The sequence below is a fragment of the Vicia villosa genome, linkage group LG7 (genome assembly GCF_029867415.1).
Source record: "Vicia villosa cultivar HV-30 ecotype Madison, WI linkage group LG7, Vvil1.0, whole genome shotgun sequence".
NCBI lineage: Eukaryota > Viridiplantae > Streptophyta > Magnoliopsida > Fabales > Fabaceae > Vicia > Vicia villosa.
Genome location: NC_081186.1, coordinates 136,031,690 through 136,047,178, shown reverse-complemented (window position 1 = coordinate 136,047,178; position 15,489 = coordinate 136,031,690). Strand labels below are relative to the sequence as shown.

Below are 15,489 nucleotides of genomic sequence, written 5' to 3'. Positions count from 1 at the left end.
GGACAAAGCACAACATGTCATGGTACCTGGACTCTGGATGCTCGCGACACATGACAGGAAGAAGGTCTATGTTCCAAGACCTGGTGCTTAAGTCTGGAGGAGAAGTCAAGTTCGGAGGAGATCAGAAGGGCAAGATAATTGGCTCTGGAACTATAAAGTCTGGTAACTCTCCTTCCATCTCTAATGTACTTCTTGTAGAAGGATTAACACATAACCTCTTATCTATCAGTCAATTGAGTGACAATGGTTATGATATAATCTTTAATCAAGAGTCTTGCAAGGCTGTAAATCAGAAGGATGGCTCAATCCTATTTACAGGCAAAAGGAAGAACAACATTTATAAGACAGATATGCAAGATCTTATGAGTCAGAAGGTGACTTGTCTTATGTCTGTTTCTGAAGAGCAGTGGGTCTGGCACAGAAGATTAGGTCATGCTAGTTTGAGAAAGATTTCTCAGATTAACAAACTGAATCTGGTTAGAGGACTCCCTAATCTGAAATTCCAATCAGATGCTCTTTGTGAAGCATGTCAGAAGGGCAAGTTCTCCAAACCTGCATTCAAGTCTAAGAATGTTGTTTCTACCTCAAGGCCTTTAGAACTCTTGCACATTGATCTGTTTGGACCAGTCAAAACAGCATCTGTCAGAGGAAAGAAATATGGATTAGTCATCGTAGATGATTATAGTCGCTGGACTTGGGTAAAATTCTTGAAACACAAGGATGAGACTCATTCAGTGTTCTTTGATTTCTGCATTCAGATTCAATCTGAAAAAGAGTGTAAAATCATAAAGGTCAGAAGTGATCATGGTGGTGAATTTGAGAACAGATCCTTTGAAGAGTTCTTCAAAGAAAATGGTATTGCCCATGATTTCTCTTGTCCTAGAACTCCACAGCAAAATGGGGTTGTAGAACGAAAGAATAGGACTCTGCAAGAAATGGCCAGAACCATGATCAATGAAACCAATATGGCTAAGCATTTCTGGGCAGAAGCAATAAACACTGCATGTTATATTCAGAATAGAATCTCTATCAGACCTATTCTAAATAAGACTCCCTATGAATTGTGGAAGAATAGAAAGCCCAACATTTCATATTTCCATCCTTTTGGATGTGTATGCTTTATTCTGAGCACTAAAGATCATCTTGGTAAGTTTGATTCCAAAGCACAAAAATGTTTCCTTCTTGGATATTCTGAATGCTCAAAAGGCTACAGAGTATACAATACTGAAACATTGGTTGTAGAAGAATCAATCAATATCAGGTTTGATGATAAGCTTGGTTCTGAAAAACCAAAGCAGGTTGATAATTTTGCAGGTTATGATATTGACATCTCAGAAGTTGTTGAGCCAAGAAGCAACGCATCAGAAGCAGAGCTTATCAGAAGCAAAGAATCTGAAGATCAAGTATCAGCTTCTCTGGAGGATCTAAGCATATCTGAAGAACCATCTGTCAGAAGATCATCCAGACTCATCTCTGGTCATTCAGAAGATGTCATTCTTGGAAAGAAGGATGATCCAATCAGAACAAGAGCATTCCTTAAGAACAATGCAGACTGTCAATTAGGTCTTGTATCTTTGATCGAGCCAACTTCTGTTGATCATGCTCTAGAAGATCCAGACTGGATAATTGCTATGCAAGAAGAACTAAATCAGTTTACAAGGAATGATGTTTGGGATCTTGTTCCTAGACCAGATGGATTTAATATAATTGGCACAAAATGGGTCTTCAGAAACAAGCTTAGTGAGAAAGGTGAAGTGGTAAGGAACAAAGCCAGACTGGTGGCTCAGGGTTATAGTCAGCAAGAAGGGATTGATTATACAGAAACCTTTGCACCAGTGGCCAGGTTAGAATCTATTCGTCTATTAATTTCTTTTGCCACTCAACATAACATCACTCTCTATCAAATGGATGTTAAGAGTGCCTTCTTAAATGGTTATATAGATGAAGAAGTTTATGTCCATCAACCTCCTGGTTTTGAAGACTCTATGTCTCCTAATCATGTTTTTAAACTTAAGAAATCATTGTATGGATTGAAACAGGCTCCCAGAGCTTGGTATGAACGCTTAAGTTCTTTCCTTCTGGATAATGGTTTCACTAGAGGAAAAGTGGACACTACTCTCTTTTGTAAAACCTTTAATAAGGATATTTTAATCTGTCAAATATATGTAGATGACATTATTTTTGGAACATCTAATGCTACACTTGGAAAGGAGTTTGCTAAGTCTATGCAGGCTGAGTTTGAAATGAGCATGATGGGAGAACTCAAGTATTTCCTTGGAATACAAATAAATCAAACATCAGAAGGAACATATGTTCACCAAACCAAGTATGTGAAGGAACTTCTGAAGAAGTTTAATCTTCTGGACTGCAAAGAAGCCAAAACTCCTATGCATCCAACATGCATCCTAGGTAAGGATGAGGTAAGTAAGAAGGTAGATCAGAAGTTATACAGAGGTATGATTGGATCTCTTCTATATTTGACTGCTTCTAGACCTGACATTCTGTTCAGTGTTTGTTTGTGTGCTAGATTCCAATCAGATCCTAGAGAATCTCATTTAACTGCTGTTAAGAGAATTCTAAGGTATCTGAAAGGTACTACTAATGTTGGCTTAGTTTACAGAAAATCTAAAGAATACAACTTAGTAGGATTCTGCGATGCTGATTATGCTGGAGACAGAATTGAAAGAAAAAGTACTTCAGGAAGTTGCCAATTTCTTGGAAGTCACTTAATCTCCTGGTACAGCAAGAAGCAAGCAACCATTGCTCTATCAACAACAGAAGCAGAATATGTCGCTGCTGCTGGCTGTAGTACACAGATGCTCTGGATGAAGAGTCAGTTAGAAGATTATCAGATATTTGAGAGTAACATTCCTATATTCTGTGATAATACTTCTGCTATATGTTTATCTAAGAATCCTATTCTTCATTCAAAAGCTAAACATATTGAGATAAAACATCATTTCATAAGGGACTATGTTCAGAAGGGTGTTATATCTTTAAACTTTGTTGATACAGACCATCAATGGGCTGATATCTTTACAAAACCCCTGGCTGAAGATAGGTTTAAGTTCATTCTGAAGAACATCAGTATGGATTTATGCCCAGAATGAGAAGATGAGAAGTTCTCAAGTATGAGTATCTTCTGAAATGAATGTGGAACATTTTCTTTTAATCAGAAGTTCTGATTGAATTCTTTTAGAAATTATGACTCGGTTATTACTAACGTTTCATTGTCTAAGTTGATTCAAAACCTCTTTTAAAGCAAAACAGCTGTTACGTTTTATCTCGGGATGGTAAACCTGTCGTTACTATTCATGGATAAGCGCGCGTGCAGTTGAAGGGACGCCGACCATAGGTAACTGTGCTAGTCACCTCATTTGTCTTTATTATCTCTCCTCACGTCACGTAACATTAAATGCTAGTCATCATTCGTTTCATTTTATTTCCTTTTAAATACTCTTCAAAATGGTTTATGGTTTTCTATCTCCTTGCATTCCTCATAACGTTTGTCTCTCTCTCTCTCTTCCATATCAAACCCTACCTGTTCATTTTTTTTCTGCAAACCCATCATGAACTCTTCATCAAGCCCAGGAAATAATGAAAATGATAAAAACAATAAACGAAAAGCTGTTGAAACATCACCTTCCAAACCCAAAAAGATCAAAATCACCTATGATCCTCTCAAGGTGAATCCATTCGAAGCAATGTTGTCTGGAAACTATTCTAGACGTGTGTTTCATCCTCCTGGTGAAAGCCCTCCATCATCTCCATCTTCTTCCTCATCTTTCGACCTTCAAGACTCAACTTCCTCAAATCTTTCCTCTCCCTTAATCTCTTCTGAAGACATCTCTTCATCTTCACCCGCTGAGGATGTTGTCTCTGGTAAAGGTGGTGGAAGATCTGCTTCAGGACCAAGTCTCCCTGATCCCTCGCCTGAAAGTCCAAGAAGCAGTCAATGAGGCGTTTTACTCCTTCATGGCATGCTGGCACAGACGTTGTTTTAGCTAGGGTCCTAGGCTTTGGTCTTAGTAGCTTTATTGTTTCTTTGTTGCATATCTTTTTGTAATATCTTTTGATTATCAATGAAAAGTTTCTTTGTGTTTTACATTCCAGTAAATGTTTTCTTTTGTCTTTTGCATCTGAATCCTTTGAAATATTCTTTTTGATGTTATGACAAAAAGGGGGAGAAGATAAATGATAAATGATTTGATTAAATCTATCAGTTGCTGGGTAAAGGCTCCCACACATTCACTAACAAGAACTGCAAGTTCTATATGGTTTAAGTGTTTTGCAGGTACAGAGAAGTGAAGTAAATCTTCAGAAGCAAACACTAGAAGCAAAACCATGGAAACTGAAGCAAGCTGAGTGCTGTCAAGCTTCAGAGATCAGAAGCAAGAAAGAAGAATGAATCATAGGCACTGATAATAGAATTTGAATATCATTGTCTATCCTGTTCTGACAAAATTCTATTTGCTCTGATACATATAATGTTATGGTTCTGATACATTATTTGCTCTGACACATTATTTCAGCCTATATGGCTCTGATACATATAATGTGTTCAAACATACATTTTATGTTCTAACTCGTTCATGCTGACTTTTGTCGTTTAGTTTTTTGTTCTGTAACATTTCAGGATGTAGAGATGCTCTGATGATGCTCTGGTACATTCAACAATGTTCTGATACAAATCTAGCATGAAGTGATGTTGATAGACATTCAAAGTTCTGAAGCTATCCGAGGGAAGCAGAAATCAGAAGATGTGAATGTTCTAAAAGATCCAGAAAATTCAAGTTCTGAAGCTGTCCTGAATGGAAGCAGAAATCAGAAGCTGTGAATGTTCTGAAGATCAAAGAAATTCAAGTTCTGAAGCTGTCCTGAATGGAAGCAGAAATCAGAAGCTGTGAATGTTCTGAAGATCAAAGAAATTCAAGTTCTGAAGCTGTCCTGAATGGAAGCAGAAGTCAGAAGCTGTGAGTGTTCTAAGGATCTAAAGAAATTCAAGTTCTGAAGCTGTCCAATGGAAGCAGAAGTCAGAAGCTATGAATTCTCTGAAGGCAGAAGCTTATATGATCGTCTCTACCGAAATAATCAGGGAAGTCTTTTATCAAAGTTCTTCGAGTATTTATTTCAGGGGGAGATTATTTATCTCAGGGGGAGATTGTTAATCTCAGGGGGAGACATATTCATATGCTTATGCTATAGCTGTGTAATTTGTCTTTTGCCGTCTACTCTTTCTGATCGCAAATTCATATCATTTATATATGTTTTTGTCATCATCAAAAAGGGGGAGATTGTTAGAACAAGATTTGTTCTTATCAATTATCTTAGTTTTGATGATAACAATAATATGAATTTTGCTTAAGATAATATGGTACTCTAATCCAATGCAATTTCCCTTTCAGGAAATATATAAAGAGTACGCATAATTCAGCGCTCAGAAGTTGTGTCTCAAATGGTTCAGCATGCAACATCAGAACATGGTCTGGCAAGACATCAGAAGATGGTCGAAGCAGAATCAGAACATGGGTCTATGGAAGCATCAGAAGAACATGAGATCAGAAGCACTGAAGATCAGAAGATGGTATCACGCTCAGAAGCACTTCAAGGTCAGAAGATCAGAAGATGCTATGCACCAAGCTGTTTGACTCTGATGATATTCAAACGTCGTATTCACAAACATCAGATCAGAAGGAAGTACACGTGGCAGACTACGCTGACTGACAAAAGGAACGTTAAAAGCTACTAAAGGCTACGTCAGTAGACACAGCGTGAACAAGGCTCGAGGTAGTTGACAAAAGCGTATAACATTAAATGCAAAGCTGTACGGAACACGCAAAGCATTAAATGCATTCAACGGTCATCTTCTCAACGCCTATAAATATGAAGTTCTGATGAGAAGCAAGGTTAACGATCCTGAACAAAGACAATTCAAATTAACTTGCTGAAACGCTGTTCAAGTCAAAACTCAGAATCTTCATCTTCATCAACTCACTACATTGCTGTTGTAATATTTTAGTGAGATTAAGCTTAAACGATTAAGAGAAATATCACAGTTGTGATTATCGCTTTTAAGAAGCATTTGTAAACTCTTAGAATTACATTAAGTTGTAAGGAACTAGAGTGATCGTGTGATCAGTATACTCTAGGAAGTCTTAGCAGTTGGCTGAGCAGAAAGTCTTAGGAGTGAACTAAGCCTAGAGTGATCGTGTTGATCAGTAGACTCTAGAAAAGTCTTAGGAGTGAACTAAGCAGTTGTTCCTGGAGTGATCAAGTTGTGATCAGAAGACTCTGGAAGACTTAGTTGCGGACTAAGTGGAGAACCATTGTAATCCGTGCGATTAGTGGATTAAATCCTCAGTTGAGGTAAATCATCTCTGCGGGGGTGGACTGGAGTAGCTTCGTTAACAGCGAACCAGGATAAAAATAATTGTGCAATTTATTTTTATCGTCCAAGATTTAAAGTCACACTTATTCAATCCCCCCCCCCCCCCTTTCTAAGTGTTTTTTTATCCTTCATCTTAGAAGCATCGCAGAACACTTCATAAGATCGATTTGGATCTGGGATCACCAACACTGGAGCTGTAGTTAATTTCTCCTTGAGTTTCTGAAAACTCTTCTCACACTCTGAATTCCAACTAAACGAAACCTTCCTCCTTGTAAGCCTGGTCAAAGGTAACGCCAACTTGGAAAAGCCCATGATGAACCTCCGATATTAACCTGCCAAGCCTAGGAAACTACGGACTTCAGTCGCATTCTTGGGTCGTTCCCAATTTATCACTGCTTCTACCTATGAAGGGTCTACAACCACGCCGCCGCCAGATATGACATGTCCAAGAAACTTAACTTCGGACATCCTGAACTCACACTTACTAAACTTTGTGAACAACTGCTTCTATCGAAGGACCGACAACACAATCCTCAAATGCTCCATGTGCTCTTTGATAGTCTGAGAGTAGATCAAGATGTCGTCTATGAAGATTACCACGAACTGATCCAAATACGGTTGGAACACTTGGTTCATGTAATCCATAAAGACAACAGGAGCATTGGTCACTCCGAATGGCATAACCAAAAATTCGTAATGACTGTATCTCGTCCTAAAAGCAGTCTTCGATACGTCCAAACTCCTAACCCGAATCTGATGATATCCCGACCTGAGGTCAATCTTCGAGAACACACAGGCTCCTTTCAATTGATCCAGGAGGTCATCAATCCGCGGTAGAGGATACTTGTTCTTTATGGTTACCTTGTTCAACTGACGGTAGTCGATGCACAAACGCATACTATCGTCCTTCTTCTTTACTAATAAGACTGGGGCTCCCCATGGAGAAACACTAGGACGAATGAAGTGTTTCGCCAACAACTCCTCTAACTAACTCTTCAACTCCCTTAACTCCGCAGGAGACATCCGATAAGGGGCAATCGAAACTGGAGCGATACCCGGAACAAGATCAATAGAGAATTCAACTTCCCTTTTCGGCGGAAGAGAAGTAACATCCTTACGAAATACATCAGAAAATTCACAAACAACCGAAATCTCCAATACAGTCTCCTTGTCTTTGGAGTCCGACGTAAGAACCAAAAGGAAAGACTTCTCTCGAGCAAAAAGGTAATTGATCATGTTGATTGTACCTTCAAGAAGATGTTCAATGGCATCGGTTGGTGTAGTCTCCTCAGCAGGAATGAAGATAGCCTTCTCTTTACAACCGATGTACACCGAGTTAGCTGACAACCAGTCCATTCCCAGCACTACATCGATCTTCTTAAGCGGTAGACAAATAAGGTCAATCAAGAATCTACGACCATTGAAGTTAACAGAACACTCCCTACAAATTTCCCGAGCTTCTACTACATCGTCCGTAGCCGATGAGATAATCATAGGATTAGGAAGAAGACTCGTCTCAAAACTAAGCCTCCACACACAAGGATAAAAAATAAAAGAATGTGTTGCTCCACAATCAACTAGCACAAACAAGGGCTGATCATTAACATAACACGTACCAGCAACAAGATTAGTGTTTCCTTGGGCCTTCCTAGCGTCCAAGGTGTAAACACGACCTAGAGTCTTTTCGGGAGCATCTCGCACAGGACAATCCTTCCTAAAATGACCGAACTCTTGACACTTGTAGCATTTCACTGAGGTTGTCTTACGATCTCCATAATGCTTCTTGTTACACTTGCCACACCAAGGAGGTTGAGTAGAGCGATCACCATGAACTTGTTTCTTCATAGTTGGGGAATTGCGAGTTTTCAAATGCTGCCCCTGACCTTCCTTGTTCCCTATGAACCGACTTATTTTGTTCTCTTTCCTCCTGAACCCTCTTCAATGTGTTTTCAGCAACATAGGATTGCCTCAAACACTCAGTGTAATATGGTGAACTGACTTTTTAGAAATGTTGCGGATAGCAAGAGTCGCCACCGACTTTTATTTTATCCAATTAGGAAAGGCTAAATGAATAGGAAAGACCTTTGAAAGATTTTGAGTTCGGGGGGTAAGTTATACAAAGGGAAGGTGTAAGGCACCCTTTGCATCCATGGTTATCCATGGGCTCTTAATTGCTTAGCTCACTTTGTTTGAATTGTTTGAAAAGATTTGAATAAGAAAAGATTTCGAGGAAGAACTTTAGCTTGTAAATAAGCGTAGTCTTTATGAAAATATTCTTTGAAAAGAAGTGGGAAAATATTTTGAAATTTTGAATTTTGAAATGAGCAAGCAATTAAAAGCTACCTACCCTAAGTTTGAAAAAGTTGTTCTTTTAGCTTTTCGGGTGAAAGGGTCTATCCATACCATAAGAGGGCAGGAAGTCTTTCAATTGGATGTTTAAGGGTCATCGAGAATAATCATTCGCCATAAGACTGTCCCTTGCCATAAAGAGGGCAGGTAGTCTGAGGGAAGGATAGAATAGTCATTTAAGGCATCATGCGAGGATACCTTAGCAATTGGGACAATTATTTTGTATAAGGCAACATCGAGGGAGTTTCAATAACTTTGAAGGCTACATTTGCTTTAGGTATCCTCAGAATCGAGGGACTTGACTATTTTTAGGCAACAAAGTTTAAGGCAACAAGGCAGCAATTAATAGGCAACAGGCAACAAGAGGAATTACCCTAAAGGTGTGTGTGTGGCACAATCACGTGATTAATTCAGATATTGTTATCTTGTAATTAGTGATCTAATTTAGTTCAAGGCTTGCACTCCCTAAGATTACTAACCACAGCGGAAAAATAAAGGCAGAATGAAAATCCTACGCTATTACAATAAACACCTGCGGGGATGGGGAATGAAAAGACAAAGAATAAGAAGGAACAATAACTAATCAAAAAAAATCTTAAATGTCCTGATCTTCCTTGAACCTTCGATTGACCCTGAAAATTAAAATAAAAATAATAGGGGAGTTAGTGTAGGAGGGACTCATTGACTATTGAAGTAAACCCTATTTTGGGCAAAAAGGCAGAATAAAATTAAAATGATATTTAACAGGAGAGGGATTAGAAACTTAGCTTTTGATTGATAGGACGTGTAGTCGGAAGGAAGATCTTGAGGTAACCCTGAAAAGTTGGGCATAAAGAAAAAGGATGTTAGTGCATTTAAAGGTCAACCCTAATCGGTGAAAACAAACCAAATAAAACAGTTAAAAATAAAAACAAGAGGTTTTTGAAAAGAGTCAGGGCAAACCCTGATTTTTTAGGGAATGAGGTTTTAGGAGAAAAGATACTGAGTTGATGGATGACATCTACTAACAGTGATTAGTGGTCATGATAAAAATGTCTACAATAAAATCAGGGTTTAAAGCCACGGATTAAACATGTAAAGTGAATAAGTTAATATATATAAAAAAATATATATAATCGAAAGTTCGATTAAATAAGCTAAAGAGCCATGAAAATTAATTTTATAAACGTAAATAAAAAGTTTAAGTAAAAATAAATTTTTTGAAAGTAATAAAGAAAAATAAACAAAAGAGGAATTAAAAAAGAAATAAATAAATAGTTAGAAAAATCAGCTCTGATCTTGTGTGATAAGCTTGTGGAGGAGTATGGTGAGGATGCAGCCTCCTGTTCCTTTGATATGAGTTGGTTGGAAATCCATTGGCTGAGAACGGATGGTGCATCGTGAGCCTTGTAGGTATTGCGCATGGGATCTGTGACTGACAACCATCAAAGAGAATTTAAATAAAATTATAGTAGCAAGTGGGGATCGAACCCACGTCTGTATGGTAATGAGATGATTGCCTTGCCAACTGAGCCAAATTCATAATTTGTTAGTGTAAAAGCAATCATTGAATAAATATAGAAAGACGCGCTGAATGCTAATTGGAACGAAAGTCAATATGGACCCCCTTTGCTTGTTGACGGGCCAATCACGGGGAGAGAGAAAACACAAATTGCTGACAAGCCAGCAGCATTTGTCCACGCGTGCAGCCCTTAGTCAATGGTACTGTTCATCTTCTTCAGCACATTCCGGCTACGAAATTGCTTGAATTTTGCTGCGAATCCTCTACAAAAGTTCGTAGCTAATCCTGCAAAAAAATAAAAAATTGCAAACACGATTTAAATGTTAAACCTGGCCGCCCAGAAACGTTAATTAGGAAGCCCTGAGTCCAATGGAACCTTCTTTTTGGATCCAATCTCGCTGTATCACCAAGAACGCACAACCCTTATGTTCATGCCCTAACAATGGTGGAATACAATTCCGGCCTCCAAGCTTATGAACGATGGTTGAAACCTTCTCCAAAATATCTCATGAACTCAAACAAAACATCAAACCACATGAAATTGTGCTAGTTTATGAAATACGAAAACCACAAAATATACATGAATATGGAGCTTGTGAAACTCGAGTTTTAAGAGTTGTCGCATGCTATAAAAGGTCTGGACTTACCCTATATTACCTGCTGAGTGGAATGGGACAAGTTTTTGCCCTACACTTTGAATTATTTGCACTTTTTGAAACCTTGCCTCTTCTCAATTTCTCGTCCTCCTTTGTGGCTGCATATATTGTATATATATAAGGGTTTAAATTAGGTCAAAAGTTTGGAGAGAATCAACAAGATTGGATCAAAAAAAATATTTGATTTGGAAGAGAAAATATTTTGATTTAAGACTTGCTATTTTGAGTTCAATTGTGTATCAATCAACTTCAATTATTTTCCTTGGCCCTAAAGATTATTATTTGATGAATCTCTTGATTGCAATCACAAGCCATGCATTTATTTGGTATTTATTTGATTTTTTTTTAATAAATAATAATCAAACCAAATAAAATAAATCCAAAATTATGTAGAACGAAATTCCTTGGTCCCCATGGTGTTTCTTGGGCTTTCACATGATCCAAAATAAAGTCCCATGATTTAATTCTTTATTTTTAGTTTTTTTACTTGATTTATTTGCCATTTAAATGAATAAAATTCAAATAAATAGAAATAAAAATGCCAAAAATATAAAGATGACTTTATAGGCCTTTTTATGGGTCATATGTGTGATTAGAATCCAAAACTTAGGCCCATTAGTCCAAACATCCAAAATTCTCCACTTTGCCCTTTGTGCATTTTCTCAAAGTATGAGAGAGATACGATCAGTCAAAGTTGGGTTGACTTTTAGTTCAAAACCCTAAATTAGTAACTTGGACATTTGATGATTTTGGAGCTTTCCTTGATAAATCATGATCAACCCTTGATCAAATGATGAATGAAACTTCAAAATGAGAATGTTGACAAAAAATCAGGAACTTTGACTGTGATTTGACCATAGTTTGACTTTTAGGTCAACTAGTCGATTGTTGACCATTTGAGCTATAGATTGAACAATCTGAGGAATCAGAGCCTGTGTCTTGGCATGAGGACCATTTTAAGCATATGAGAGATTACGGAATCCACTTGAGGTATCAGAAGTTCAAATTAGAAACCTTAATTTAAGGACTGTTGTATAGGAGAGAGACTGCACGCTTCCTTCTTGTGTATCTTTGAGCATTTGAAAGTCAGATGGGCTGAAATATGAATAAATGTGTTGGGCAAATTTTGGGGTATGACAGCTGCCCCTGTTCAATCTTCTTAAACCTGAAGATATAGATTGGCCTGTGTGCCTGTCGGAATCTGAAGGTAGAAGAGGATTGAACACTAGAATATCAAGAAATTTGCCCTTGATGAGATATGGGCTTTTTGTAGGAGATGGGCTTAAAGATGCCACCTGATATGGATAAGTACGAAAGTCAGGATAATTCGTACATTAGACTATATCCGAGCTTGAAGTATTGAAAGGCGCGTGTTGGAGATGGGCTTGAAGATGCCATCAGATGTTTGAAGAGTTGTTTGTCTAAAACAGATGTTTTTCAGACTGGATCATATGCTGATTGTATCTGAAGGAGAGATGGAGTAATGTCTTACAGAAGACTACCTGGAGAGGTTCCTGAAAAGGGTAGATCATTGGCCTAAAGAAGACTATGATTACTGATTTAAAGGAGATTAGGCTTTTAACAAAGCTCGGGAAGAAATTTCTTGGAGAAGATTAACTGAGAAACCCCTTGAAAGGGTAGTAGATGTCTTAGAAAGGATTGGATAAATGTTTTAAGGGAGATTTTCTAAAAAGGTTGAGATATGCCTTAGAGAAGACTACCTAGAAGGTTATGATACGTCCTAGAAAGGTATGATATGTCTTATACAAGACTGACCTAGAAAGGCTCCTAGAAAGGATGTGATATGTCTTAAACAAGACTACCTAGAAAGGTTCCTAGAGAGGATAAGAAACATCTTAGAAAAGACTACCTAGAAAGGTTCCTAGAAAGGATATGAAACATCTTAGAAAAGATTACCTAGAAAGGTTCCTGGAAAGGATGAGAAACGTCTTAGAAAAGACTACCTAAACAGGTTCCTATGAAATATCTTAGAAAAGATTACCTAAAAAGGTTCCTAGAAAGGATGAGAAGTTTCTGAATTATCTTTGAAGAAAGACCCGGAATGAAAGTATCAGAATTGTATTGAATCGTTGATACGATTATACCGCACTTGGATGACGATATTCTTTGGATTATGAAATGACCTGAAAAGGAAAGATTAGTTTTATGCAATGTCATGATGCATGTATTGGGATTCTCGAAATAAACGAGGGTACTGTATGTTATGCATTTATGAGTGATGCAGGGATGGACTATATAGTCGAAGCATATTGATAATTTCTGTATAGCAGCTGTTGGTTGAGAAAATAAATCTCTGTGTGCTGTTGGAGATGATGACAAGAGAATTCCTGTCTTTTATTCAATGATGCTCAGCTGGGAGTTTTTGATCTTCGCTTAGGGATGAGATTGACTTGAGTGATATGATCCTGACGTATCCCGGGGACAAGAGAAATGAGCATACTATACGACCAGATTTCTGAGCGGCAACTTTGATAGCGAGTTTGAATGAATCATGCTAGAGAAGAAGATTCTGTCAGAAAACCGGCAATGTCAGAGGTATAAATTCTGTTGGGGAACCAAGTCTCTTTTTAGGAAGAGATTGCTTGAAGATAACTTCTTAAGGAATGCTATGTGGGGATATATTATGAAAACTGCTCTGTGGGGGAAGATTCCCGGAGATTTCAACTTTTCATTGCCCCATGTCTTAGAGTACTTGCCGTTGAAAAACACTTGCGAGAGTATACCCGCCCTTGGAATTAATAGCTTGGTATGCTCGGTACTTGAATTTGGAATTAGCATTTCAAAGAAGAGACAGATACTGACATCATCTGATGCTAGTAGCTAAATAGCATTTGTTGAGATTTGTGACTGATGTGACATGCCCCTAGTGATGGACTAACTTCTCTGGTTTTTTAGTGTCTCTGAGAGATTCTATGAATCATGACCAGCTTTCCCCCAATAGATGGGATAATAATATGTCATGCCCCTTGTATAAACAAGCTTTTAGCTGACCGAGTCATGCATACGAGACGTCTCTGCAAATTTATTTGTCGGGAGGACTTTTAGTCCTTAATTATGCCCCATGCAGATTCTTCCTGATGCCAAAAATTTGAAATTACGTAGACAAAATAGTTTATAATGACACTCATTAAAATGCAATGCATATGTCTGTCTCGGAGTTTAAAAATAATTTTAGTAAAACAAAATATGTAAGAAAAGTGATATTTGTAAAAACATGATATCAACTCAGGATTTTTGGTAAACTTTAAGGAGTCAGGATACCCTTTTTGTGACAGTACGCTTTCGAACTAACCATGATTCAGTGAGGACTTTCAAGGGTTGTAACGTGGCTTGGTTCACGGTTTAAGAAACAAAGGATAAAGGCTCAAAGTTTATTTGTACCCATCCCAATCTTCGTGATGTTCTTCGATCTTATGCTCAGTTAACTTTGCATTTAAGTTCTAACAGGTCTTGAAGTCGTAATGTTGACTTTTGATGATGGTTGAAGCACCGAAAGTTTATTTGAAAAGGCAGTCATCCTTTTTGTAATTTTTCTTTTGTCGAGGATTTGTAGCGACCTCTTTTTGACTTTGTTGTCCCTAACTTTTGCCTGAATTGTTTATTTTGAGATTACAGTCAGCGGGATGTTTCGATTTTAGATAAGTCTCCTTCATAGGTTTTGACTTAACAGTTTTCTTTTTCCTTTTATGGATATTGAATGCCTGACTTGAGAATTACGGGAATCCATCACTTGTGTAAAGCACCTGGTATAATTGAGGTAACTGAGTAACTACCCTGCCCCAGGTTATGATCAAGGGTTTTAATTAGTGCAAGAAAGGAAAACTCCTACACCTTAGGCTCAAAGGGGTTGACTAGGGATTAACATCCTTATATCTCCACTGTTTAGGAATTGAAACAATGCCTGTACATCGTCAACATAGTCTGTTCAAAAGCATATTGTATGAGGTTGCAGTATCATTTTCTTCATCCTCCCTCAAAAGGCTTACAGCTTTAGCGAGAATTAAATATCATAAAGAAAACCAAGTAAAAACAAAGTTTAATATAGCCATAGGAAGAGAAATAAATCAAGACAAACGTATGCAATGCATTAATGATTATGATAAAATAAGTAGAGTCTGACATAAGACGAATGTTTAAACAAACAGGAAAGAAGTTGCGAATGCGAGTAAATTAATGATCTAAATAGCCATCCTTTAGACTTTGTGTGGCTTCTCTGGTTGGCCAAATTCAACGATCCCATCTTCAATCAAGTCTTGAATTTTAAGTTTCAATGGCCCACAATCTTCTGTACCGTGACCAGGACTATTTGAATGGTAAGCACATCTTGCATGATGTTTGTACCCAGGGACGGGATTAGCAGGAGCTGAGTATGGAGGCAGTAGAGTTATCAGACTTCGATCGAGCAAGTGTTGCAAAGTTTGAGCCAATGGCATGTGTAGTGGGGTAAATGACCTCTTGGGTTTTGATTTCCAAGTACGTTGGCCACCTTGTTGTTTACGTTCATCTTTCTGTTGTTGTTGCGTTGGTGCCTGACTAGAGACCAGGACTGCCCCTACAGTGTTGGACTCATTCTT

General features: G+C 37.9%; 1 protein-coding gene across 1 annotated transcript; it reads right to left on the bottom strand.

The window, feature by feature from the left end:
• Positions 1 to 7,375: 7,375 nt before the first annotated feature.
• LOC131620240 (uncharacterized) lies at positions 7,376 to 8,233 on the bottom strand. The gene has a single exon (XM_058891240.1). It carries the CDS (start codon positions 8,231 to 8,233, stop codon positions 7,376 to 7,378), a length of 858 nt encoding a protein of 285 aa, XP_058747223.1.
• Between the last annotated feature and the right edge of the window lie 7,256 nt (positions 8,234 to 15,489).